At 46.5% G+C, this 27,649-nt stretch overlaps 1 protein-coding gene across 1 annotated transcript in view; it reads right to left on the minus strand.

Annotated features, from left to right (window-relative positions):
* utrn (utrophin) overlaps positions 1 to 27,649 on the minus strand; it is a 382,291-nt gene that overhangs the window by 109,700 nt on the left and 244,942 nt on the right. Inside the window, 4 exon segments of the mRNA XM_055639965.1 lie at positions 6,649 to 6,838; positions 13,090 to 13,244; positions 23,541 to 23,746; positions 27,269 to 27,386. Of these exon segments, the coding sequence (XP_055495940.1) occupies positions 6,649 to 6,838; positions 13,090 to 13,244; positions 23,541 to 23,746; positions 27,269 to 27,386 (669 nt within the window).

Genomic DNA, 27,649 nt, shown 5'->3' on the forward strand with positions numbered 1-27,649 from the left:
TGCACTTCCATACATCGGCGAGACCAAGCGCAGGTTCAGTGATCGTTTCGCTGAACACCTCCGCTTAGTCCGTCTTAACCAACCTGATCTCCCGGTTGCTAAACACTTTAACTCCCCCTCCCATTCCCACATGACCTTTCTGTCCTGGGCCTCCTCCATTGTCAGAGTGAGGCCCAGTGCAAATTGGAGGAACAGCACCTCATATTTCGCTTGGGCAGCTTACACGCAGCGGTATGAATATTGACTCCAACTTCAAAGAAATTCTCGCTTTCCCTCTCTCCATCCCTCCCCAGTTTTCCGACTCGTCTGACCGTCATCTTTTACATTTTACCTGTTCACTTTGTCGTTTCCTTCTCCTTGCTAACAATTCTACATTTGCCCTGATCTCCATTCATTTTGTCTAATTTTCACACCTTACACAAACTCCGTAACTCCCTCTCCCCTGACTCAGTCTGACAAAGGGTCTCGATCCGAAACGTCATCCAATCCTTTTATCTAGAGGTGCTGCCTGTCCCACTCAGTTACTCCAGCATTTTGTGTCGATCTTTGTGTCTGCGGTAATGCACACACTGAATTTAGTTTATTATACAGTGCATTATGTTTACATTCTATTGTGATGCTGCAAATAAGAATGTAATTGTTCTATCTGGGGCATATGACAATAAAACACTCTTGATTCTTGAAATTCACAATCACTATTCCCACCTCTTCCGGTTTAATGGTACGTTAGTTTTCACACATGCAACTGCATAGTGAAATTCTTTTTGCGCATATATCACACATACTGATGCCGCCATTTTTGCCGACTCAAGTACAGGAGATGGCCATTTAGCTCATTGGACCCATGCCAGCTACTTAGAGCATTCCAAGCAGTTCCATCACGGCAAGCATTTCTTTCTTTATTCATCGCAATATCAATCTATTTTGCCTAATACTCTCAACCTTTGTTTGACTTTCCACTTGCTTTTTAGTTTAGTTTAGAGATACAGCGCGGCCAAACCGGGTCCGCTCCGACCAGCAATCCCCGCACACTAACACTATCTGACACACACTAGACAATTTTTACATTTACCAAGCCAATTCCTGTACATCTTTGGAGTGTGGGAGGAAACCAAAGATCTCAGAGAAAACCCACACAGGTCACATGGAGAACGTACAAACTCCGTACAGACAGCACCCGTAGTCGGGATGGAACCCGGGTCTCTGGCGCTGCATTCGCTGCAAGGCAGCAACTCTACCGCTGTACGCGCCACCCTTTTGCCAAGTTTTGTTTTCTCGTCTTTTACTCTCCATAATGTCCTTCAAAAACATCAACATCTCCTTCTTCTTGATCTCAAACTACCCTTGCAAATTAGTATTCTCCACACGGATATCACTGTCCTTCATGCCTTTCTCCTTGGTGAATACAGGTGCAAAGTACTCATTTAGAGTCTCACGTACATCACGACACTAAGCACGTACCCTCCTTTATCCTTGAGTGATCCTATCTTCTCCCAGGCTACCCTCTTGTTTTTAATGTAGGGATAAAAAGCCTTAAGGGCCTGTCCCACTTCCCTGAGTTATGATCCCGAGTTATTCACAAATTCTCCCGAGTTTTCCCCTTGATTCAAACTCGCAGAATGTTCATAATGGGTTCGTAGGAGTCTGTGGATATATCGTAGCGGCTCGTTATGCCAGTTGTTGGTACTCGAGGCTATTTTTTATTCATGGACATTATTTATCAGGCCGGAAAAAATGTCCCGACTTATCGGATGCCCCGAGTACCTACGGCTGGCATAACGAGCCGCTACGATATATCTACGGACTCCTACGGAATCGTTACGAACATTCTGCGAGTTTGAATCAAGGGGAAATCTCGGGAGAATTTGTGAATAACTCGGGAAAGTGGGACAGGCCCTTTACATACCTTGCATATGCTTCCTTTTTCACTTTGACCAAATTGACACCATCTTTGGTCATCCGAGGTTCCCTTACTTTGCATTCCTTATCCTTCCTCCTTACTGGAATATGCCTGGAATGTTATCAACTGGCCTTAAAACAACTCCCGCATGTCAGTTGTGGGCTCACCCAGTAACAATTGTTCCCAGTGTACCCTCCCAAGCCCCTGCCTAAAAACCCTGTCATTTGTCTTACGTCACCTTACAGCAGGGCCCAGACCTACCCCTATTCAAAACAGTCTTGAAACGTATGGTATTGTTATCACTATCTACAAAATCCCCAGACACCCGGCCAGGCTTGCTCTCCAACACACGGTCCAGTACGTTCTCTTCGGAGGTTTCACTTCAGGAAATTTCTTGGATACTAATACACCTAAAAAGTTCTGTCCCATCTTAGCGTTTGGCACCGAGCAAATCCCAGTCAATATTGGGGACGTTAAAATCATCCATTAAGACAGTGCCTATTGCTTTGGCATCTTTCGGTAGTCTAGCTACACATCTGTTCCCGTCTCTCATTGACGTTGAGGGGGCCAACAGTACAATTCCATTAGAGTGCTTGCACCTTTCTTAGTTTTGAGCTGAATGAACCATTTAAATTATGTTTTATTTGTAACTATCTACTGTATATCGTGTTTTTATCCTTTTGCGAGCGGAGCACCAAGGCTAATTCCTTGTATGTGTACATACATGGTCAATAATGTTTTTATTCATCATTCATCCAGTATTTCCTGACTATGTGCCGCCATGACTTTCTCCCTGACATCATAAAGACAATAGACACAACAAGCTGAAGAAGGGACTCGACATAAAACATCACTTACTGTCTTCCTTCTCTCCAGAGATGCTGTCTAACCCACTGAGTTACTCCAGCTGTTTGTGTCTATCTTCAGTTTAAACCAGCATCTGTAGTTCCTTCCTACCATACCGTTTTTCCACAGCCTGTATGTAGAATCTTTTTGTGACTTACCTCGCAGTATTGCAAGTAGGTATGAACTTTTATTAACACTGCAGGAACATTACATCAAGGAAAAGGTAATGATCCAGATTTTTAGTGTTATGTAATGAACCAGATTTGATAAAGGACCTCGAGGTTAATGAGCCATTCGGAGGCAGTGACCATAACATGGTCAGGTTTAATCAACAATTAGAGAGGGAGAAGAGTAGATTGGAGGTGTCAGTGTTGCAGTTGAATAAAGGGGACTATGGGGCCATGAGGGAGGAGCTGGCCAAAGTTGACTGTAAAGATACACTAGCAGGGATGACAGTGGAACAAAAATGGCAGGTGTTTCTAGGAATAATGCAGAAGGTGCAGGATCAGTTAATTCCTAGGAGGAAGAAAGATTCCAAGGGGAGAAAGGGGCGACTATGGCTGACAAGGGACTTCAGGGACAGTATAAAAATTAAAGTGAAGAAGTACAACGTAGCAAAGATGAGCGGGAAGCAAGAGGATTGGGTAATGTTTAAAGAGCAACAGAAGATAACCAAAAAGAGTAGGGATTAACGGGTCCCTTTCAGAATGGCAGCCAGTGACTAGTGGGGTACCCCAAGGCCCGGTGCTGGGACCGCAGCTATTTACAATATATATCAATGATTTGGATGAAGGGATTCAAAGTAACATTAGCAAATTTGCAGATGACACAAAGCTGGGTGGCAGTGTGAACTGTGAGGAGGATGCTATGAGAATGCAGGGTGACTTGGACAGGTTGGGGGAGTGGGCAGATGAAGTTTAATGCGGATAAATGTGAGGTTATCCACTTTAGTAGCAAAAACAGGAAGGCAGATTACTATCTAAATGGCATCAAGTTGGGAAAAGGGGAAGTACAACGGGATCTGGGGGTCCTTGTTCATCAGTCTATGAAAGTAAGCATGCAGGTACAGCAGGCAGTGAAGAAAGCAAATGGCATGTTGGCCTTTATAACAAGAGGAATCAAATATAGGAGCAAAGAGGTCCTTCTGCAGTTGTACAGAGCCCTGGTGAGACCACACCTGGAGTATTGGGTGCAGTTTTGGTCCCCTAATTAGAGGAAGGACATTCTTGCTATTGAGGGAGTGCAGCGTAGGTTTACAAGGTTAATTCCCGGGATAGCGGCACTATCATATGCCGAGAGAATGTAGCGCCTGGGCTTGTACACTCTGGAGTTTAGAAGGATGAGAGGAAATCTCATTGAAATATATAAGATTGTTAAGGGTTTGGACACGCTAGAGGCAGGAAACATGTTCCCGATGTTGGGGGAGTCCAGAACCAGGGGCCACAGTTTAAGAATAAGGAGTAAGCCATTTAGAACGGAGACGAGGAAACACTTTTTCTCACAGAGAGTTGTGAGTCTGTGGAATTCTCCACCTCAGAGGGCGGTGGAGGCGGGTTCTCTGGATGCTTTCAAGAGAGAGCAAGATAGGGCTCTTAAAAATAGCAGAGGATATGGGGAGAAGGCAGGAACGGGGTACTGATTGGGGATGATCAGCCATGATCACATTGAATGGCGGTGCTGGCTCGAAGGGCCGAATGGCCTACTCCTGCACCTAATGTCTATTGTCCTATTGTCATATTTAGTTTGCAAAAATATGTATAAAGCATTGTAAAATGTGCATCAAACATTTTCACAGTTGGACAGTTCAGGTCTTCAAATGGAAAATGTGAATAGTTTTGAGTCCTTTGAAAGATGAAACACCAGCCTATGCTAACTCATGCCATTAATTTACAGAGATAACTAATTAAAGCCACCTAGCACCTCCAGCAGGCCTTCGAGTGGCACTAAAGGACCAAACTGAACTACTTTTCTTCCAATGTAACATTGACTAGGAATGAGTATTCAGTGGATTTTAGACTTGAGGTGTGATATAGTGGGAAACAGGCCCATCGGCCCACCGACTCCACGCTGGTCAGCAATCACCCCCGTACACTAGCATTATCTTACACTTTAGGAAGATTTTACAATTTTTACCAATGCCAATTAACCTACAAACCCGTACGTCTTTGGAGTGTAGGAGGAAGCACCAGGACCGAATCCGGGTCTTAGCTGGTGGAATGGGCCTATCCCACTTGGGCGATTTTTTGGGCGACTACAGGCGACTGTCGCATGTTGAAAAATTTTCGGTGACGGTGGCGACAATTTTTGCTTTCATAGGTTGTTGTAGGTTGATGTAGGTGCTGTCGTAGGTTTTTGCCAGGTGTCGTAGGTGTATTCCATTAAAACTAGCCCCCGGCAGTCGGCTAAAGAGTCGCCTCTTTAAGGCATCTTAAAGGCATCTCTACCGCTGTGCCACTGTGTCGCCACTACAGGGGATTTCTGCAAGCCAAATGTTTTGCACCTTCTGAAAGCTGTCTAATGCTTCCCACTTAGGAAACCCAAGGTTTCGCCCCACCTAAGGTTTCCGTACGGTTCCTGGACGTTACAGTTGCAGGAGTTTGCAGGTAGTGGAAACAGGTAGGGAGACAGACAAAAACCTCCGGGAACCACACGGAAACCTTGGGTGGGGCGCAAAGTCTCCAGAGATTTCCGTTCAGGTTTCCTAAGTGGGACAGGGGCATTACCTTCCTCACAACCCAACTAGATTTAGGTAATTAGTATCATTTACCAGGACTCAAAGTTCAAATGCAACACCTCTCTTAATCTCAAGTCGAACCCTATATGCAGGTTAGTAAATCACTTGGAGTTTGTCACTTCAATGTCTGCAAACTTCAAAGTATCCCACACGATACGACAGAACTTCATCCCAGGAAATTGATCGCCAACAGTCATAAACCACAAAATACATAAAATTAAAGTGACGAGTGGCAAGGATTGGGGATGTGCAAAGAATCGGGGGGGGGGGGGGGGGGGGGGTTTGTGGGACTGTGGCATTCTGATCTGCATCTTAGTGGATCCCAGACAAACAAACTCATATGCATTTCCTTAATATAACACAACCCTGCATTGACCAATAATGCAACCGTCTTATTTGAGGGCCTGTTCCACTTTCCCAAGTTACGCACATATTCTCCCGAGTTTTCTCCTTGATTGAAACTCGGAGAATGTCCATAGCGAGTCCATAGGAGGCTGTGGGACGATTTTTCCAGCATGACAAAAAAGTCCACGAGTAAAAAAAATAGTAGGGAGGAGGAGTTCGTGGATCACAAAAATCTTGTTTTTTTTATTTTAAGGCCTTTCAACTCGGCAGAGGACTCGGGAAAATGGGACAGGCCCTTTAAAATTCTAATGCATTCACATTGCACTGATTTAGGTCATATCAATTTAATTGGAGCAAATGAATCAAAACAGCAGAATGATCACAAACCAACCTACAGCAATTGCATCCCTCAAAAACCGGTCTAATCTTTTCAACAGAAGCAGCATACACAGAATACATGTACATATCAATTCGATTTATAAACACCAATGCTGGAGCAACTCAGCGGGACAGGCAGCATCTCTGGAGAGAAGGAATGGATGACGTTTTTCAGGGTCTCGACCCGAAACGTCACCCATTCCTTCTCTCCAGAGATGCTACCTTGCCCGCAGAGTTGCTTCAGCATTTTGTGTCTGTCTTCAGTGTAAACCAGCATCTGCAGTTCCTTCCTGCTCAATTAGATTTATCTTTGTGCATTGTGAATAGCATTTGCAAGAATGTTTAAATTTCTGTGGATGAGATGAGCGTCCCTGTTAAGGTGTCAGTAGGTGATCCAAATTAGAACCAAATGTGTGTTAACTACGGATTCACAAACAGTACTCACATGCAATTGATGTTTCAGCTCCTTGACTTCAGTACCATCCATTAAAGTCTCTTCTTTCTCAGCTGCGTTAGCCAAGTCATCAAGAGCACCATTGGCTTCCAGCAGCCATTGCAAGCAGTCTTCTCGATCCTGCAGTAAGTTCTGCAGTTGTTTCAGTTCACTATCCAGGTACCCAACTCGTTCACTGGCTCTAAAAGAAACAGTATTGAAAACACATTTGACACCAACACACTGAAATATGGAATACTGGAATAAATAATTACAAACAAGACTACAACGCGTGCTGTAAAGTGGAAAGGAATAAATTACAAGCCAATTAGCCAACAAACTTGTACGTCTTTGGAACTTAAGGGCCTGTCCCACCAGCATGCGATTGCATGCATCTAGCACGACCAAACGTGGTCGCTTGAGGCGTACAGCCGGTCCCACTTCGATCGGAGGAGGCGTATGGAGTTGTGCTGGGCTGGTCCCGACATCGCGCGGGGCTCCAAAAATCTTGCACTGTCCGAAAATCCCGCGCGACAACGGCCAGTCGGCCCGCAGGCGCAGAGGGCGTACGCAGCGTCTTGACGGCGTGCGCCTAACGTGTGCCGTTGCGTGATGACGTCACCGCCCTACGCCGTGCAACGTCCAAATTCAGTCGGCCCGCATCTTGCCCAGCTGATTAGTGAGTTTGACGTAAATTACATCACGCGTGAACTTAGCGCAAACTCCGCTTCCGTTTGGTCGCCCTGGACGCATGCAATCGCATGCTGGTGGGACAGGCCCTTTACTGGTCCTGTACTTTGTCAGCTGGCCTTAAAACTACTCACACATGTAATCTGTGAGCTATCCAAACTCCTATAAACTTGCAACATAACTTACTGACTATACACTCAATGCCCTGACTGATGAAGGCAAGTAGACCATATGCCTTCTATACCTCACTATCCTTTTCTATACACAGTGGGTCTCCAAGAACTCTTTGTACAATAGTAATGTTAAGGGCCTTGCCATTCACTGTACACCTTCCCCCTACATTCTACCTCCCAAAGTGCAACCCTTCACACTTAAGCAGATTCAACATAGAAATTAGGTGCAGGAGTAGCCAATTCGGCCCTTCGAGCCAGCACCACCATTCAATATGATCATGGCTGATCATCCACAATCCTGCTTTCTCCCCATATCCCTTGATTCTGTTAACCCCAAGAACTAAATCTAACTTTCTTTTGAAAAAATCCAGTGAATTGGCCTCCACTGTCTTCTGTGGCAGAGAATTCCAGATTCTCAACTCTCTGGGTGAAAATGTTTTTCTTCATCTCAGTCCTAAATGGCCAAACCCTGATTCTTAAACTGTGACCCCGGGTTCTGGACTCCCCCCAACATGGGGAACATTTTTCCTGCATCTAGCCTGTCCAATCCTTTAAGAATGTTAGATGTTTCTATAAGATCCCCTCGCATCCTTCTAAATTCCAATGAATACAAGCCCAGTCGACCCGTTCTTTCATCATATGTCAGTCCGGCCATCCCTGAATTAACCTGCACTCCCACAATAGCAAACTCCAGGAAGAAGGAAGCAAAGGCCCTTTGGTTCATTCTTCTGCACAGATGGAGATGGAGATGGCTTGGTTGTCGAAGCAACTGGAAATTATCAAATCGGCAGTGGTGACATGTGTGCAAGTGGGAAGTTCAAGCTCACATTTATTGTCACATGCAACAATTAAGGTGCAGTGAAATTTGAGTTCTCATACAGCCACACTACGTGAAAAACAACAAGACACACAGCCACATAAAATAAAATTTAACATAAACATCCACCACAGCGGAATCCACATTCCTCACTGTGATGGAAGGCAATAAAGTTCAATCATCTTCCTCCTTTGTTCACCCGTGGTCGGGGCCTTTGAACCCTCCGCAGTTGCCACTGCCGACGTTCCGATGTCCAAAGCCCTCGAGTCGGGATGATCAAAACTCCGGCGTCGGGACGGATTGGAACACTCCGCATGGAGCTCCCGTGTCGGCCTCCTCTTACCGGAGACCACGGACTTCACGGTGTTAAAGTCCACAGGCCCCGCGGTTGGAGCACTTCCAAAGGTGATCCTCGGCAAAGGATCGCAGGCTCCGCGATGGTCAAGGAAACAAAGATTGTCAGGGCACATCCATTTGTGGATCTTGGACGGAGGATGAATTGCACTGTGCAGGTTTAGTGGCTGTGTATACGAACAGTATAGCACAGGAACGAGCACTTTGGCCCACGATGTTCGTGCCGAACATGATCCCCAGTTAAACTGATTTCATCTGCCTAAATATGATCCATATCCCTCTATTCCTTGCACTTTCATGTGGTGAAAGAAAGTTTAGTGGATAGAATGGGCAGGATAAAGTCTGGGAGCGAGGAAGAACCGTTGGTTTGAATCATACTTGTTTTAATGCGAGAAGCCTGACGGGTCAGGCAGATGAACTTAAAGAGTACGTGCGACTGGGATGTTGTAGCCATTATAGAAACCTGGCTAAGAGAGGGACAGACAGGCAGCTTAATATGCCAGGGTACAGATGCTTTAGGAGAGATAGAGGTGGGAGTAAAAGAGGAGGTGTTTCTTTATTGATTAAGGAGGATGTCACGGTAGTAGTCAGAGATGAGATTACTGATGGTTCATCCAGTGAGGCTATATGAGTGGAGATGAGAAATAAGAAAGGGTTGATCACCTTGTTGGAGCAAAGATAGACAACTCCTTCTAAATGCAATGGGCTGATATGTAGTACGCTACAGAGAGGAACGTGGGCTGGAAAAGTTTTTTTTCGTTCCACCTTTCAGGTAACCCGACCTTATTCCTTGGACTCGCAGTGTAACTTCAACTGTGTATGATCATGGGGGAACAGTTTGTGTTAATAAAGGGGGGGGGGGGGGGGGGGGGGGGGGGGAGGGAAGAGTAATAGGAACTTGAGGGACAACTTTTTTACACAAAGGGGGGGGGGGGGGGCGGGGGGGGGGGAGGGAAGTAGTTCATAGGAACTTGTTTATGACAACTTTTTTACAGGAGGAATTATATTCTGAAAATGAGAAGACTTTTCCCAAATAACTTTTATTTTTACGAGGATGTTGCCGTTACCGGCTTCAGTCTCCGCACTATTATCCTATGCGATCTTTGGAGCGGAGATGGAAGCCGGTTACGGAAATGGGGTCGAAAATTACCCATGAATCTGCCCATGACTGTACTATGCCAGAAAGGTCGGATTTGGATGCTTTTTCAAAGTAGTTTACATTTCAATCTTTTGTGCTTACCATCCTGCTGACATCGCCACCCTATCCCATCGCCACCCTATCCCATCGCCACCCTATCCCATCGCCACCCTATCCCTCTCTGCAATGCCTCACATTTCCAGTTTTGATGAAAGGTTCTTGATCTGAAACACTGACTCACTCTCACCCTGCCCTTGAAGGCAATAGACCAAACAGAAGAACATGAAGCAATGGGCAAATTAGGAGGGCCAAAAGGGGCCAAGAAATGGCTTTGGCAAGTCAGATTAAAGAAAATCTCAATAACTGCAGCAGTAGTGCTGATGCCTCACAGCATCAGTGATTGCGGGTGCTGTCAGTATGGAGATTGTATGTCTCCCAGTGAGCCTGGGCATCTTCCACGCTGTATCTCTAAACTAAATGATAGCTTTTTATACCTACATGAAAAAACAACCAGGTCGAAGGTAGGACTGCTCTAGAGTAAAGGAGGTGTTGGGGGATGTTTGTGGATAAATCACCGGACCTGATGGGATCTATCCCAGATTATTGAGAGTGACAAGAGAGGAAATTGCAGGAGTCTTGACGAACATCTTTGTTGTTCTCAAGCCACAAGTGAGGTCCGGGAGCACTGGAGAGTAACTTTATTTAAGAAGGTAGGTACAGAGAATCCAAGGAGTTATAGGCCAGTGAGCCTCACTTCAGTGGTACGGAAGCTATTCGAGTTGATTCACTGAGATAGGATTTACTCCCATTTACAGTCAGCATGCCCCTATACGCAGCGTCATGTTTTACTAACTTGATCATATTTTTTTGAGGAGGCGACAAAGGCGATCGATGAGGTTAGGATGTTGTCTATATCAATTTTTGTAAAGCATTTGATAAAGTCCCCCATGGTAGAATGACCCATAAGATTAAGATGCATGGGAGTAACAGTGACTTGGATTCAGAGTTGGCTTACTGATAGAACACAGAGGGTTGTGGTGGAAGGCCAATATACATGCTGGAGGACAGTGACCAGTGGAGGAGCGCAGGGCCCAGTGCTGGGACATCTGTTGTTTGTGATATATATATATATATCATTGACCTTGACATAAATGTGGATGGGTTTGTTAGTAAGTTTGCAGATGACAACTAGACTGCTGGGCAGTTGAGGAAGGCTGTCAAAGTTTACAGAGGGACATGGATCAGCTGTAGAAATGGCAGATGGAGTTTAATCTGGGCGAGTGTGAGGTGTTGCACCTTAGGAGGTCAGACGTAAGGGAAAAATATACAACTAATGGCATGATCCTTAACAGTATTGATGTTCAGCGAGATCTTATGGTCAAGTCTATGACAACACAGGTAGATATAGTAATAACGGAGGAATATGGTCCGCTTGCTTTCATAGGCTGGGTATTGAGTATCAGAGTCTGGAAGTCATGATGCAGCTTTATAAGACTGTGGTTAGGTCACATTTGGTGTATTGAATGCAGCTCTGATCACCCCAATACGGGGAAGGATGTGAAGGCTTTGGATAGGGGGCAGATAAGGTTCACCTGAATGATGCCTGGATTAGAGGGAGAGGTTGGACAGACTTGGGTTGTTTTCTCTGCAATGCTAGAGGCAGTCAGAACATTTTGTTCCCCAGGATGGAAAAATCAAATACTCGAGGGCATAGCCTAAAGATGTGGGACCAAGTTTAAAGGAGATGTGCAAGTTAAGTTCCTTTACACAGAGGGTGGTGAGTATCTGGAGCACATTGTCTGGGGTGGTGGTGATGGGGGCAGATACCACTGTAGGATTAAGGGGCATGGATATGCAGTGAATGGAGGGATTTGTATCATGAGCAGGTAGATAAAGCTTGGCATTATATTCGGCACAAATATTGTAGTCCGAAAGGCCTGTTCTTGTACTGTACTGTTCTATGTTGCTGATACTCTCGCCTTGGCCTAGCAGAGAGTGGTGGTGAAAGATTGTTTTCCGGATTGGAGGCCTGTGACTGAGGGATCACTGCTGGACACATGGCTGGTTGTGGTTTATATTAACGATTTGGATGAGAATACACACGGCATATGGGGTAAATTTGAAGATGACACTAAAGTAGCTGGTATCGTCGACAGTGAAGATGGTTAATAATCATTACATCAGCATCTTGACCAACTGGCTAATGGGGGAATGTCTAATGGAGAATCATGAGATGGTGCATTTTGATAAGCCAACCCAAGGCAGGACCTTCACAGTGTGTTGTAGTGTACATAGTGTACACAGGTACATAGTTCCCAGAAAGTGGCATCACAGATAGGGTGGTAAAGAAGGCTTTTGATATATATTGGCCTTCATCAGTCAGGATATTGTTACATAAGTTGGGACGTTATGTTCCAGTTGTACAAGATGTTGGTGAGGCCGCATATGGAGCACTGTGCTCATATTTGGTCACCCTAGGAAGAGGTCGGGTAATCTAGGACATTATTCTTTGGAGTTCAGCAGGCAGAGGGGGTGATCTTGTAGAGATGTAAAAGATCATGATGTGGATCGAGCCTTTTAGCTAGGATAGGGAAATCAAGAACTAAAGGACATTGGTTTAGGTGAGAGGGGAAAAGATTTAATTGGAACCTCAGGGGCAACATTTTCCCACTCAGTGGGTGGTGTATATGGAACAAGCTGCCACAGAAGGTAGTTAAGGCAGGTACTATAATATAATTTTCTGCCTCAAAGTGCGGTGGAGGCAGGTTCTCTGCATCATTTCAAGAAAGAGCTAGATAAGACAAAAAATATGGGGAGAAGGCAGGAACGGGGTACTAATTGGTGATGATCAGCCATGATCACATTGAATGGCGGTGCTGGCTCGAAAGGCACTACTCCTGCACATATTGTCTATTGTCTATTTAAAAGGCACTTGGAAAGATATAGAGGGATATGGACTATCCTTGATCGGTCTTTGCTGGCTTTACCTTGCACTAAACGTTATTCCATTATCATTATATTTACACTGTAAATGGCTCGATTGTAATCACATATTGTCTTTCCGCTGACTGGATAACGCGTAACAAAAGCTTTTCACTGTACAATACACACGTGACAATAAACTAAACTGTGATGAGGTTAGATGGGACATCTTGCTCGGCATGGATGACTTGGGCCAAAGACCCTGTTTCCGTGCTGTATGATTCGATGACCAGGCTGATCAGAAATAACTGATTTTCTCACAGATAAAATCAACAATACATTTTTGACCAAAACCTCACCTGCGGTTAATATTATCCCAGGTCATATTGATTTTCTCGGTATCTTCTTTCACCTTCCGAGTATCATCCGCTGCGTAATCATTCAGCAAGTGGTTGGAGAGATTATTGAAAGAAGTCAGTGTAGTTTGCCCTTTATGTAACTCCTGTAAGAAGAGCTGAAAAACACATCAAAAGTTACAGGTTGTCCCCAGAGTACAAAATACATATACTACATCAGGAGTACCTGCCCTACACTATTTCATCCTTTTCAGAAAGACATTGTTTTATCCATAGGGATGTTAACTATTTTTGGAATTCATCAATTGGAAATATAATATGGTAATATATAATATATCTGACGAAGGGTCTCGACCCAAAACATCACCTCTTCATTTTCTCCAGAGATGCTGTCTGACCAGCTGAGATAGTCCAGCTTTTTGTGTCTATCTTCAGTTTAAATCAGCATCTGCAGTTCCTTCCTACACATATATGACACCAAGTCATAAAGATGTCAGCAGATAACCAAAAATCTTTAAATTTAAATCTAAAAACTTAAAAAAAAAAATCTAATTCTCAATAGTGGTCACGGGCGGTCACGGTGGCGCAGCGGTAGAGTTGCTGCCTTACAGCGAACACAGCGCCGAAGACCTGGTTTCGATCCCGACTACAGGTGCTGTCTGTATGGAGTTTGTACCTGCGTGGGTTTTCTCTGAGATCTTCGGTTTCCTCCCACACTCCAAAGACGTACTGGTTTGTAGGTTAATTGGCTTGGTAAATGTAAAAAAAAATGTCCCTAGTGGGTGTGGGATAGTGTTAATGTGTGGGATTCGCTGGTCCAGTGGGCCGAAGGGCCTGTTTCCGCGCTGTATCTCTAAACTAAACGAAGCAATTCATCCATTGGGCTTTTTCCTTCCGTGCACACAATGGATAAAAGCTAACTATTTTATTATGGATACTTTTTCCACTTGAAACATTTATAACTCAACGCTGAAGTAGAAACCAAACATTGATCAACTGAGCATGATGTTCAGTTACCCTGAAGTCTGAGTCACTGCTCAGTCAAGCAGTATTTGGTTTAGTTTAGTTTAGACATACAAGCAGAAACAGGACCTTTCCCAAAGGCTTGCCTCCCTGCTCACACTAAGTTTGTAATTCAGATAAGTGAAAGGCTTGGATAGAGTGGATGTGGAGAAGATATTTCCACTAGTGAGAGAATCTATGACCTGAGGTCATAGCCTCAGAATTAAAGGAGGTTACTTTAGGAAGGAGGTGAAGAGGAATTTAATTAGTCAGGTGGTGAATCTGTGGAATTGTTTGCCACAGAAGGCTGTGGAGGCCAAGTCGAAGGCAGGAGAATAGGGTTAGGAAAGAGAGATAGATCAGCCATGATTGAATGGCGGAGTAGACTTGATGGGCAGAATGGCCTCATTCTGCTCCTATCACTTATGACCTAAAATTGGCTTCATGGAAGAAAGCAGAGGGTGATGGTGGAAGGTTCCTTTTCGGACTGGAGTCCCATGACTCAGGGTTCGATGCTGGGCCCATTGTTGTTTGTCATCTATATCAAGGATTTGGATGAGAACGTACAAGACATGGTTAGCAAGTTTCCAGATGACACAAAAGTAGGTGGTATTGTAGATTGTGAATATGGTAGTCAAAAATTGCAGCAGAATCTTGATCAGTTGGGCAGCTGGGCTGAGGGATGGCTGATGGAATTTAATATAGAGAAATGTGAGGTGTTGCATTTTGGGAGCACTAACATGGACAGAACCTACACAGTGAATGGTAGGGTTCTGGGGAGGGTTGCAGAGCAGAGGGATCTAGGAGTACAGGTACATAGTTCCATGAAAATGGTGTTGCATGTAGATAGGGTGGTCAAAAGGGCTTTTGGCACATTGGCCTTCATCAGTCAGAGTATTGAGTATAGAAGTTGGAAGGTCATGTTGCAGTTGTATAAGACGTTGGTGAAACTGCATTTAGAGTAGTGTGTTCAGTTTTGGTCACCATGTCATATGCTGTCAAGCTGGAATGGGTGCAGAAAGGATTTACTAAGATGTAGCCTGGACTCGAGGGCCTGAGCTATAGGGAGAGGTTGAACAAGCTAGGAGTCTATTCCTTGGAGCGCAGGAGGATGAGGGGTGATCTTATAGAGGTGTAAAAATCATGAGAGGAATAGATCAGGTAGACGCACCAATTCTCTTGCCCAGAGTAGGGGAATCAAGAACTGGAGGACATTGGTTTAAGGTGAGGGGTGATTTAAAAGGAACCTGAGGGGTAACGTTTTCCACAATGGGTGTATGGAACAAGCTGCCAGTGGATGTGGTTGAGGCAGGTACTATTGCAATGCTTAAGAAACAACTAGACGGTACATGGATAGGTTTCAGCCCGAAACGTTACCCATTTCCTTCGCTCCATAGATGCTGCTGCACCCGCTGAGTTTCTCCAGCATTTTTGTGTACCATGGATAGGACATGTTTAGAGGGATATGGGCCAAATGCAGGCAGGAAAGACTAATATAAATGGGAGGTGTGTGGGCAAGTTAGGCTGAAGGGCACATTTCCACGCTGCAAGACTCTATCAGGAGTCATTCATAAATTACTAACCATGGCAACTACAATCTGATTCAAATGGCTAATGTTGATGCCAAGCAACAGCACTAAGCGCTGCAGCACACCACTGCACACAGGCATCTAATTTGCAGAACAGTCCTCCACAATCATCCTCTCACTTGTTACTTTTATACCCAGTTGCCTGGCTCAGCCTAGAACTCATGCGATCCATCCCTCCGGACCAGTCTACCATGCACGCCCGTCAAAGACCTTGCTGAAATCCCTGTCCTCCACAATCCTCAGAAAATTCAATCATATTCAAGAGACAAAATTTCCCACCATTTAGGCAAAAAAGTGCCTAATCAGAACTTACTTTTCCTAGTGCAAGTATTTCCTGTCTCTCAGAATCCTCTCTAGTAATTTTCCCACCGTAGATGTTAGCAGGTGGGAAAACACCTCTTGTAGCTCCCAATGTAGTCCTTGCAGTCCGTAAATAAAAGCATGAATCTCCAGGTGAGGTTCCAGTACCTCACCTGGGGTTAACAATGATACAAATCTCTGGCCGGCCTTCAGCAATTTCTTCCCAGCTTCCCATAATGTTGAAGGATATACTTGGTTGGGGTCCAAGGATTTATACAACTTGATGTGCTTCAAGACAACCAACACTTCACATTTTGTAATGTGGATCTGTTTCAAGGCATCACTGTTCTTCCCTGAATTCACTAGCTTCTCTGCCTTTCTCTACAGTAAATGTTAATTCAAGGCCTAAGCCATTTCCTGTGGCCCCACATTGATCCTGAAGGGATCCTATTCTCTCTGTTTGCTTTCAACAAAAAATCTCTTAGGATTCTCCCTTCCTTTAGTTTAGTTTAGTTTAGAGATGCAGCGTGGAAACAGGCCATTCGGCCCACCAAGTCCGCACCGACCAGCAATCCTCACACATTAACACTGTCCTACATGCATTAGTGACAATTGTATACCAAGCCAATTAACCTGAAAACCTGTACGTTTTTGAAGTGTGGGCGGAAACTGAAGATCTTGGAGAAAACCCACACACCCACACAATCACGATGAGAAGGTACAAATTCCGTACAGACAGCACCCGTAGTCAGGATCGAACCCGGGTCTCTGGACCTGTATAACCATATAACCATATAACAATTACAGCACGGAAACAGGCCATCTCGGCCCTACAAGTCCATGCCGAACAAATTTTTTTTCCCCTTAGTCCCACCTGCCTGCACTCGTACCATAACCCTCCATTCCCTTCTCATCCATATGCCTATCCAATTTATTTTTAAATGATACCAATGAACCTGCCTCCACCACTTCCACTAGCTCATTCCACACCGCCACCACTCTCTGCGTAAAGAAGTTCCCCCTCATATTACCCCTAAACTTGTGTCCCTTAATTCTGAAGTCATGTCCTCTTGTTTGAATCTTCCCTATTCTCAAAGGGAAAAGCTTGTCCACATCAACTCTGTCTATCCCTCTCATCATTTTAAAGACCTCTATCAGGTCCCCCCCTTAACCTTCTGCGCTCCAGAGAATAAAGACCTAACTTATTCAACCTATCTCTGTAACTTAGTTGTTGAAACCCAGGCAACATTCTAGTAAATCTCCTCTGTACTCTCTCTATTTTGTTGACATCCTTCCTATAATTTGGCGACCAAAATTGTACACCATACTCCAGATTTGGCCTCACCAATGCCTTGTACAATTTTAACATTACATCCCAGCTTCTATACTCAATGCTCTGATTTATAAAGGCTAGCATACCAAAAGCTTTCTTTACCACCCTATCTATATGAGATTCCACCTTCAAGGAACTATGCACGGTTATACCCAGATCCCTCTGTTCAACTGTATTCTTCAATTCCCTACCATTTACCATGTACGTCCTATTTTGATTTGTCCTGCCAAGGTGTAGCACCTCACATTTATCAGCATTAAACTCCATCTGCCATCTTTCAGCCCATTTTTCCAAATGGCCTAAATCACTCTGTAGACTTTGGAAATCCTCTTCATTATCCACAAACACCCCCTATCTTGGTATCATCTGCATACTTACTAATCCAATTTACCACACCTTCATCCAGATCATTGATGTACATGGCAAACAACAAAGGACCCAACACAGATCCCTGAGGCACCCCACTAGTCACCTGCCTCCAACCCGATAAACAGCCATCCACCATTACCCTCTGGCTTCTCCCATTCAGCCACTGTTGAATCCATCTTGCTATTCCTGCATTTATACCCAACAGTTGAACCTTCTTAACCAACCTTCCATGAGGAACCTTGTCAAAGGCCTTACTAAAGTCCATATAGACAACATCCACTGCATTACCCTCGTCAATTTCCCTAGTAACCTCTTCAAAAAATTCAAGAAGATTAGTCAAACATGACCTTCCAGGCACAAATCCATGTTGACTGTTCCTAATCAGACCCTGTTTATCTAGATGCTTATATATATTGTCTCTAAGTATCTTTTCCATTAATTTGCCATCACCACTGAAGTCAAACTAACAGGTCTATAATTGCTAGGTTTACTCTTAGAACCCTTTTTAAACAATGGAACAACATGCGCAGTACGCCAATCCTCGGGGACTATTCCCGTTTCTAATGACATTTGAAATATTTCTGTCATAGCCCCGGCTATTTCTACACTAACTTCCCTCAATGTCCTAGGGAATATCCTGTCAGGACCTGGAGACTTATCCACTTTTATATTTTTCAAAAGTGTCAGTACTTCTTTTACTTTGAACCTCATAGTATCCATAGCTACTCTACTAGTTTCCCTTACCTCACATAATTCAATATCCTTCTCCTTGGTGAATACCGAAAAAAAAAAATTGTTCAATTGTTCAATGTATTTGGGTAATTTCTCCCATTCTTCTCTGCAGATCCTCTCAAGCTCTGTCAGGTTGGATGGGTAGTGTCGATGCGCGGCTATTTTCAGGTCCCTCCAGAGATGTTCGATTGGGTTCAAGTCCGGGCTCTGGCTGGGCCACTCAAGGACATTCACAGACTTGTCACAAAGCCACTCCTGCATTGTCTTGGTTGTGTGCTTAGGGTCGTTGTCCTGTTGGAAGGTGAACCTCTGCCCCAGTCTGAGGTCCTGAACCTCTGCCCCAGCCTGAGGTTCTGGAGCAGGTTTCCATCAAGGATCTCTCTGTACTTTGCTCCGTTCATCTTTCTCTCGAACCTGACTAGTCTCCCAGTTCCTGCCGCTGAAAAACATCCCTACAGCATGATGCTGCCACCACCATGCTTCACCGTAGGTATGGTATTGGCCAGGTGATGAGCGGTGCCTGGTTTCCTCCAGACATGATGCTTGGCATTCAGGCTAATGAGTTCAATCTTGGTTTCATCAGACCCGAGAATCTTGTTCCTCATGGTCCGAGGTTCCTTTAGGTGCCTTTTGGCAAACTCCAAGTGGGCTGTCACGTGCCTTTTACTGAGGAGTGGCTTCCGTCTGGCCATTCTACCATAAAGGCCTGATTGGTGGAGTGCTGCAGATATAGTTGTCCTTCTGGAAGGTTCTCCCATCTCCACAGAGGAACTCTGGAGCTCTGTCAGAGGGACCATCGGGTTCTTGGTCACCTCCCTGACCAAGGCCCTTCTCCCCTGATTGCTCAGTTTGGCCGGGCGGCCAGCTCTATGAAGAGTCCTGGTGGTTCCAAAGTTCTTCCATTTAAGAATGACGGAGGCCACTGTGCTCTTTGGGACCGGCAATGCTGCAGAAATTGTTTTATACCCTTCCCCAGATCTGTGCCTCGACACAAAGGTATACAAAAATGCTGGAGAAACTCAGCGGGTGCAGCAGCATCTATGGAGCGAAGAAAATAGGCAACGTTTCGGGCCGAAACCCTTCTTCAGACTGATAGGGGGGTGGGAGGGGAGAAGGAAGGAAAAAGGGGAGGAGGAGGAGCCCGAGGGCGGGGGGATGGGAGGAGACAGCTCGAGGGTTAAGGAAGGGGAGGAGACAGCAAGGGCTAGCAAAATTGGGAGAATTCAACATTCATGCCATCAGGATGCAAGCTGCCCAGGCGGAATATGAGGTGCTGTTCCTCCAATTTCCGGTGTTGCTCACTCTGGCAATGGAGGAGACCGAGGACAGAGAGGTCGGATTGGGAATGGAAGGGGGAGTTGAAGTGCTGAGCCACCGGGAGTTCAGGTAGGTTATTGCGGACTGAGCGGAGGTGTTCGGCGAAATGATCGCCCAACCGCCGCTTAGTCTCCCCGATGTAAATCAGCTGACATCTAGAGCAGCGGTTGCAGTAGATGAGGTTGGAGGAGATACAGGTGAACCTTTGTCGCACCTGGAACGACTGCTTGGGACCTTGAATGGAGTCGAGGGGGGAGGTGAAGGGACAGGTGTTGCATTTCTTGCGGTTGCAACGGAAAGTGCCCGGGGAGGGTGTGGTACGGGAGGGAAGGGAAGAATTGACAAGGGAGTTGTGGAGGGAGCGGTCTTTGCGGAAGGCAGACATGGGGGGAGATGGGAAGATGTGGCGAGTGGTGGGGTCACGTTGGAGGTGGCGGAAATGGCGGAGGATTATGTGTTGTATTTGCCAGCTGATGGGGTGAAAGGCGAGGACCAGGGGGACTCTGCCCTTGTTGCGAGTGCGTGGATGGGGAGAGAGAGCAGTTTTGTGGGGTATGGATGAGACCCTGGTGCGAGCCTCATCTATGGTGGTGGAGGGGAATCCTCGTTACCTGAAGAACGAGGACATTTCCGATGCCCTGGTATGGAATGTCTCATCCTGGGAACAGATGCGGCGTAGGCGGAGGAATTGGGAGTAGGGGATGGAGTCATTACAGGGGGCAGGGTGGGAAGACGTGTAGTCCAGATAGCCATGTGAGTCAGTTGGTTTGTAGTGTATGTCGGTCAGAAGTCTGTCCCCTGCGATGGAGTCTGCTCTAGATGTCAGCTGATTTACATCGGGGAGATTAAGCGGCGGTTGGGCGATCGTTTCGCCGAACACCTCCGCTCAGTCCGCAATAACCTACCTGAACTCCCGATGGCTCAGCACTTCAACTCCCCCTCCCATTCCCAATCCGACCTCTCTGTCCTGGGTCTCCTCCATTGCCAGAGTGAGCAACACCGGAAATTGGAGGAACAGCACCTCATATTCCGCCTGGGCAGCTTGCATCCTGATGGCATGAATGTTGAATTCTCCCAATTTTGCTAGCCCTTGCTGTCTCCTCCCCTTCCTTAATCCTCGAGCTGTCTCCTCCCATCCCCCCGCCCTCGGGCTCCTCCTCCTCCCCTTTTTCCTTCCTTCTCCCCTCCCACCCCCCATCAGTCTGAAGAAGGGTTTCGGCCCGAAACGTTGCCTATTTTCTTCGCGCCATAGATGCTGCTGCACCCGCTGAGTTTCTCCAGCAATTTTGTGTTTCCGGTAGGCGGCGCGGCTCTAGCCAGCAGCGGCCTCTGTAGTCTGTCCGCGTTTTTATTATTTTCTGTCTGTGTTTTAATGTAGTTTTTTTGTTTTTTTTTTTTTGTGGTTTTTGTTTTTTTTTGGTGGGGGTGGGTGTGGGGGGGGGGGTGGGGGGGGGGGGGGGGAAACTTTCTAAATCTCTCCCTGCACTGGAGACCCGACCTTTTTCTCGTCGGGTTTCCGTTGTCGTTGGGGCCGCAACGAGGAGCGGCCTCCAACAGGAAGAAGCCGGGGACTCTGGTGCTACTCACCGTCGCCGTCGCGGGGCTGGCCGAGTCCGGAGCGGTTGGAGCGGTGGAGGAGCGCTGCTGCTGCTGCTGCTGCTGCTGCTGCTGCTACCGGAGAGTCGGAGGCTGCTGCTGCGGGTCTGTGGACGGCGGCGCCGGGAGCCCGCGGATCCCTGGAGAGAGACCGCTTTTCAGGGCTCCTGCAACGGCGAATTCTCCCGCCCGTGTTGCGGGGTCGAAGAGCTCCTGGAGCGGGGCCTAACATCACCGCCCCGCGCGGCTGGAATGGCCGCGGGACTTTGCGAGCGCACACCGGGGGCTCCAACACCAAGACCCGGTGTGCGACCTTGCACCACCCGGCGTGGCTTTAATGGCCGCGGGACAATCGCCATCGCCAGCCGGGGGCTTTGACTTTGACTCTGACATCGGGGGGGGGAGAGTGCAGTGGAGAGATAAGTTTTTTCTGGCCTTCCATCACAGTTATGTGATGGATGTTTATGTAAAATGTAATTATGTTGTGTCTGGGTCTATTTGTGTGTAATGTATGGCTGCAGAAACGGCATTTCGTTTGGACCTCTAGGGGTCCAAATGACAATTAAATTGACTCTTGACTCTTGACTCTCTTGTGTACCTTCGATCTTCCAGCATCTGTAGTTCCTTCTTGAAAACAATAAGCAATAATAGCCTGTGTAGTTCAGACCTTAATGGAGGTTGTAGTGTTTAATAGCCCGATGGCTGTAGGAAAGAAGCTGTTCCATGCAGTCCTGACCAATGCTATTTAATTTAACCTTGCCTCAATTTATGGTTCAATTTATCTTTCCCAGGACCATTTTAAAACAACTATAACTCCAGTTCCAGGTCCCAAGTACTCCCCCACTGACGCTTCAGTCACTTTCCCTGCCTTATATCCCAATGGGAGGTCAGTAATGCTCCTTCTCTAGTCGGGCCTTACACATACTGCTTGAGTAATATCCTGGACACACTTGACAAATTCCATTCCAGCCAAGCCCATGGCAATATGTATTCCAATCAATATTAGTTAGGGCAGTTAAAAATTACCTCATGGTACAACCCTACTGTTCTCGTAGCTATTTGCGACCATTCTACAAATTTGCTTATCTAATTCCCGCTAACTCCCTATGCAGCAGGATGGCGCAGCGGTAGAGTTGCTGCTTTACAGCACCAGAGACCTGGATTCGATCTGGACTACAGGTGCTGTCTGTATGGAGTTTGTACATTCATCCTGTGATCCCGTGGGCTTTCTCCCGTTGCTCCAGTTTCCTCCCACACTCAAAAGACCTGCAGGTTTGTAAGGTAATCGCCTTCTGTAATTTGTCCCTCATATGTAGGATTGAACTAATGTATAGGTGAGCTCTGGCCAGTGAGGACGCTGTGTGTCATAGGGGTTGTTTCATGCTAATCTCTACATTCTGAAACAATCCCATCAAAATGATTACCCCAGTCTTATTTCTGATTTCCATCCACATAACCTCACTGGACATTCCCCCAGGAATATCCTCAGTCCTGTCATCAAACAAACTTTATTTTTTGAGACTTCAAGACTAAAATTCAAGCCCTTCAACATCTTTCAAAATAAAAATCTTCCTGTCGGCTCATGCGGCAGAAGGCTTCCCAGAGGCCGTTATCGAGGCACTGCGGTCTCGATGCTTACCAGATGGCCGCGGAGAAGCCAGGGGTGGAGCCCGGCTGGGGCCTCGCGGGTCGGAGGAGCCTCACCTCGCAGGTTGGAGCGGAGGTTGTTGGAGCCGGGGTTGGCACCACGGAGGCCACAGGAGAGGACTCGGCAGCGTTTTGGGGAGGTCGGTGCGGCGGTCAATGATGGCGTCAACCGCCGAACGAGACGGATACGCCAAGTGGGGCGCTGGCAGCGGTGAATCGGCGGCAGCGGTGAATCCTCACGGCCGTGGGGCCACGGCAACGGCGGTGGGGCCTATGCGGCGGTGAAGCCACGTGGCGATGGGCCTCAGCGGTCGATGTGAGCGTGAGGGGGACCGCCGTGAGGGAGGGGGAAGAACAATGGACAATGGGGACCCTGCGTGGGGGAGGGGGAGAGAACAAAGCAGGAGCCGGCGTGCTTTGTAACTTTGTCAGTGCCCTAGGTGGCTGCTATTTGTATACCGGGGGTATGCAGGCAAAGAATCTCACTGTGCCCAGATACAGGTGACAATAAAGTATTCCATTCCACCAACAGTCTGCAATAGGTGTGCAGTTCAAAGATGAGAGGTTACCTTGCTTTCTGCGAGCTGTGGATCAAAGGGATCTGATGTAACTTGCAGCAGGGACTGCAGGCGAATGTCACTCTGGCCAACCAGTCGTTCAGCTGCCTGCCATTCTTCCTCCCACTGCATGCTATCACCAAGCAGTTTCTCCAGCTGTATCTGCCGTGCCTCTAATCTTTGATGCGTGCTATCCCACTGGTTCTGAACCCTTACCACTGCACAGAAACACAAACGTAAAGGTACACATACAGTAAATGCTTTCATACTCAGGTAAGGTGCAAAATTTAAACTTGAAACATCAGAGCACATTTCTGCCAACATTCTGCAAATATGCACCCAATAGCTTTAAAGCAGTATCCCAGGTGCACAGGTTTCTGTAAAAATTACATGAAACATTTATGTACTGTGAAAATATTTGGCTGTTTTAAGTAAAATAAAGTCATTTTAGTCAAATGTGTAGGAAGGAACTGCAGATGCTGGTTTACACAGAAGATAGACACAAGAAGCTGGAGTAACTCAGCGGGACAGGCAGCATCTCTGGAGAGAAGGAATGGGTGAGGATTCAGGTCGAGACCCTTCTTCAAGCTGAAGGGTCTCGACCCGAGTCGTCACGCATTAACTTATATACGAGTTACTCCAGCATTTTGTGTCTATTTTCATTTTAGTAAAACATAGGAAGAGCAAATATAAAAATACCAGGAAGGGAACATGATAATAATCTGGAACATTCATCAGTTACTTCAATGTAATTCACCCAACCTAGGCAGGCAGAGTAGCAGGATGAATCTGTGGCTCAGGAGTTGGTGCAGGGGGAAGAGTTTTGGATTTTTTGACAATTGCCATCTGTTCTGGGGCAGAGGTGACCCTTACAAGAGGGACAGGCTGCACCTTAACCGAAGGGGACAACATCTTTGCAGGGGGGTTCGCTGGTGCCATAGGAAGGTTTAAACTGAAGATAGAAGGGGGGAGGGGTGGGGGAGGCGAGGCTGATGTGCTGAAGTGTGTTTATTTCAATGCAAGGCAGATGAATGCAGAGCCGGTGTCAGTGATGGGATTATGATGTTGTGACAGGCTAGATGCAGGAAGATTGTTCCCGATGTTGGGGAGGTCCAGAAAAAGGGGGTCACAGTTTAAGGATAAGGGGAAAGTCTTTTAGGACCGAGATGAGAAAAATATTTTTCACAAGAGAGTGGTGAATCTGTGGAATTCTCTGCCACAGAAGGTAGTTGAGGCCAGTTCATTGGCTATATTTAAGAGGGAGTTAGATGCGGCCCTTGTGGCAAAAGGGATCGTGGGTATGGAGAGCAGGCAGGTACTGGATACTGAGTTGGATGATCAGCCATGATCATATTGAATGGCAGTGCAGGCTGGAAGGGCCGAATGGCCTACTCCTGCACCTATTTTCTATGTTTCTATGTGACCATTGCAAAAACATGGTTGTGAGAGGGGCACGACTGAAGGCTCAAGGTCGCGGAGTTTCAACATTTTAGATGTGATCGAGAAGGAGGCAAAAGAGTTGCGCTACTAATGCTAGAGGCTGTCACAGCGGCACTCAGAGAGGACACACTGGAGGCTTTGTCTGGTGAGGCAATATGGGGAGTGATTAGATAGAGTAAAGATGCAAGCACTCTAATGGGATTGTACCACAGGCTCCCCAGTTGCAAGCAGAAGATAGAGGAACAGATACGGAGACAGATTACCGAAAGATGCCAAAGCAGCAGGCTTTTATTAATGGGTGACTTTAACTTTCCCCAATATTAACTGGGACTTGCTCAGTGCCAAAGGCTTGGATGGAGCAGAATTGGAGAGGTGTATCCAACAGGGTTTGTTGAAACAGTGCGTGGACAGCCCAACTCGAGAAGGAAATATACTGCACGTCGTATTGGGGATGAGCCTGACTCTGTGACTAGTCATTTCATGGAAGGGGATAGTGATGATTACTCCACAAGTTCTGTGAACCTTTGAAAACCAGCACCTATAGTTGTTTGTTTCTCCATAAATGTTGCATTTGTTTTGAGCAAGGGAGAAGGCTAGACCTTGTGGAAAGGTACTAAATTGGAGTAAGGTAAATAACAACATTATTAGGCAGGAGCTCAAGAGGCTACACTTGGGAAGCAATTGTTATTGGGTAAGTCCACACTGACATGTGGGAGATGTTTGAAGTCCAGGTGATTGAAGCTCAGCGTCGGCATGTTCCAGTGAGGAGGAGGGAAGAACAAAGCGGAGATAAACTTGGTCAAAAAGAAAAAGGAAGCACATGCGAGGTTTAAGATTATAGAATCAGACAATGCTTTTGAGGAATATAAAGAAAGAAGGGAAGAACTCAAGCGTGTGATTAGAAGGGCCAAAAGGAGTCACAATACGACTTTGGCAAGGCAATAGTAAAGAAAATCCCCAAACTTGTTAAACTTATATAAAACCAAGTGGGTAACCAGAGAGAAGGAAGGATAAAGGAGAGAATTTGCACTTGCAGTCTGGAGTTGTACGAGTACTTTGCATGTGTTTTCATCAAGGAGAAGCGTGGAGAATACTAACATGCAAGGGCAATTTGAGATGAAGAAGGGAGGGGTGTAGCGGCACTTGAGGTGGTCCCGTTCCCTGAATGCTCTGTGTTATGTCAACAGGAGGGTGGTGAGGGCTTCCCATCAGCTTCATAGATGTAATAAAAGTGGCGCCCGGGCTCACTGTTCTCCCGGTTTCGGCCGTTATCGGTGCGACTCTGGGAAGGTGAGCGAGAACGAGGGAGGCGGTGGATAGCAACTGACGGCTGAGTCGCCGACACCTTCAACAAGGTTCACCAGTGAGCCCTTCTTCCCCAGCTGCCGCACCGTCCCGTTGAGCGGCTGTTGTTGCGACTCACCTTGTAACCCGGGCCGACAGCTCTTTCTTTAGGCCGACGCCACCGACAGGATGCACTCGGTCACCATGGGGCTCCCTCCCTTCTCCCCAGCTGCCACTTCTTCCAATTGGCCGTTACTTTTGTCCGCTCTGCCACTCCACCCCTCCACCACCGCCTCCCTCTCCCCCCGAGTCGCCGACAAGATGCATTTTTGCAGTTTCTAATTCGTTTCTACTCAGTTCTAAGGCGATTCTGACTTGCATAAAATCTGACTACACAAGTACCCTACACAAGTCAGGGCAGAGCTTATTACGATAGGGGCACAGTTTAAAGGAGATGTGCGGGGCAGGGTTTTTTGTGTTACTCAGAGGTTGGCAAGTGACTCGAATGTGCTGCTGGGGTTGGTGGTGGAGGCTAATACAATAATGGCATCTACGAAACATTTGGATAGACATAAGCATATGGAGGGAAAGATTAGGTGCAGGCCGACAAGAGCTAGGCAGTGTTCAGCACAGGACAAAGAATCTGTTCTTGTGCTGTACTGTTTTATGTTCTATGTAAGATGAACCCTGTATATGCGAGTCCACAGTTAGAACAGTCCAAAGCTGACACTTTACTAAGGCGAAATCTTATGGAAAGTGAAGATAGACACAAAGCTGGAGTAACACAGCGGGACAGGCAGCATCTCTGGAGAGAAGGAATGGGTGATGTTTCGGGTCGAGACCCCTTCTTCAGCCATTCTCTCTCTGATGTCTATTACTCCACAAACAGGAACAATGCTGTTTAGAATTCATACACATTTCCTGTTGGTAACATATTCGAAAATGCATCTCGTTTACAGGAATAAAAACCAATGGCGGATGTTATCGGCAAGCATTGGCGAGAGAACCTTACTCACATCGCTCAGTGATCGCAGTTCGTTCCTCCAAGTCGGCTGTTTTATTCTTCAGGTTCTGGGCAAGAGTGAAAATAGCATCTAGCCGGGGACGCTGCTGCTCCAGCTCATTCTTGGTGGTCTGCTTCCAAAAAGATCCATGAATGAGTTTCAGAGAAGCAAGGAACTGCAGATGCTGCAATCTTGAGTTAACCACAATGTGCTAGAGTAACTCAGCGGGTCAGGCAGCATCTCTGGAGGACATGAACAGGCCCGTTTCCAGTCAAGACCCTTCTTCAGACTGATTGTGACAGTGAGTTGGGGGCAGGACAAGGCCTTGCTAAGTCAGAAGGGTTTTGGTTGGCAGGTGGGTGGACAAACGCCAGAGATTTAAAAAAAGGGTGT

This window comes from Leucoraja erinacea, chromosome 8, assembly GCF_028641065.1.
Source record: "Leucoraja erinacea ecotype New England chromosome 8, Leri_hhj_1, whole genome shotgun sequence".
Classification (NCBI taxonomy): Eukaryota; Metazoa; Chordata; class Chondrichthyes; order Rajiformes; family Rajidae; genus Leucoraja; species Leucoraja erinaceus.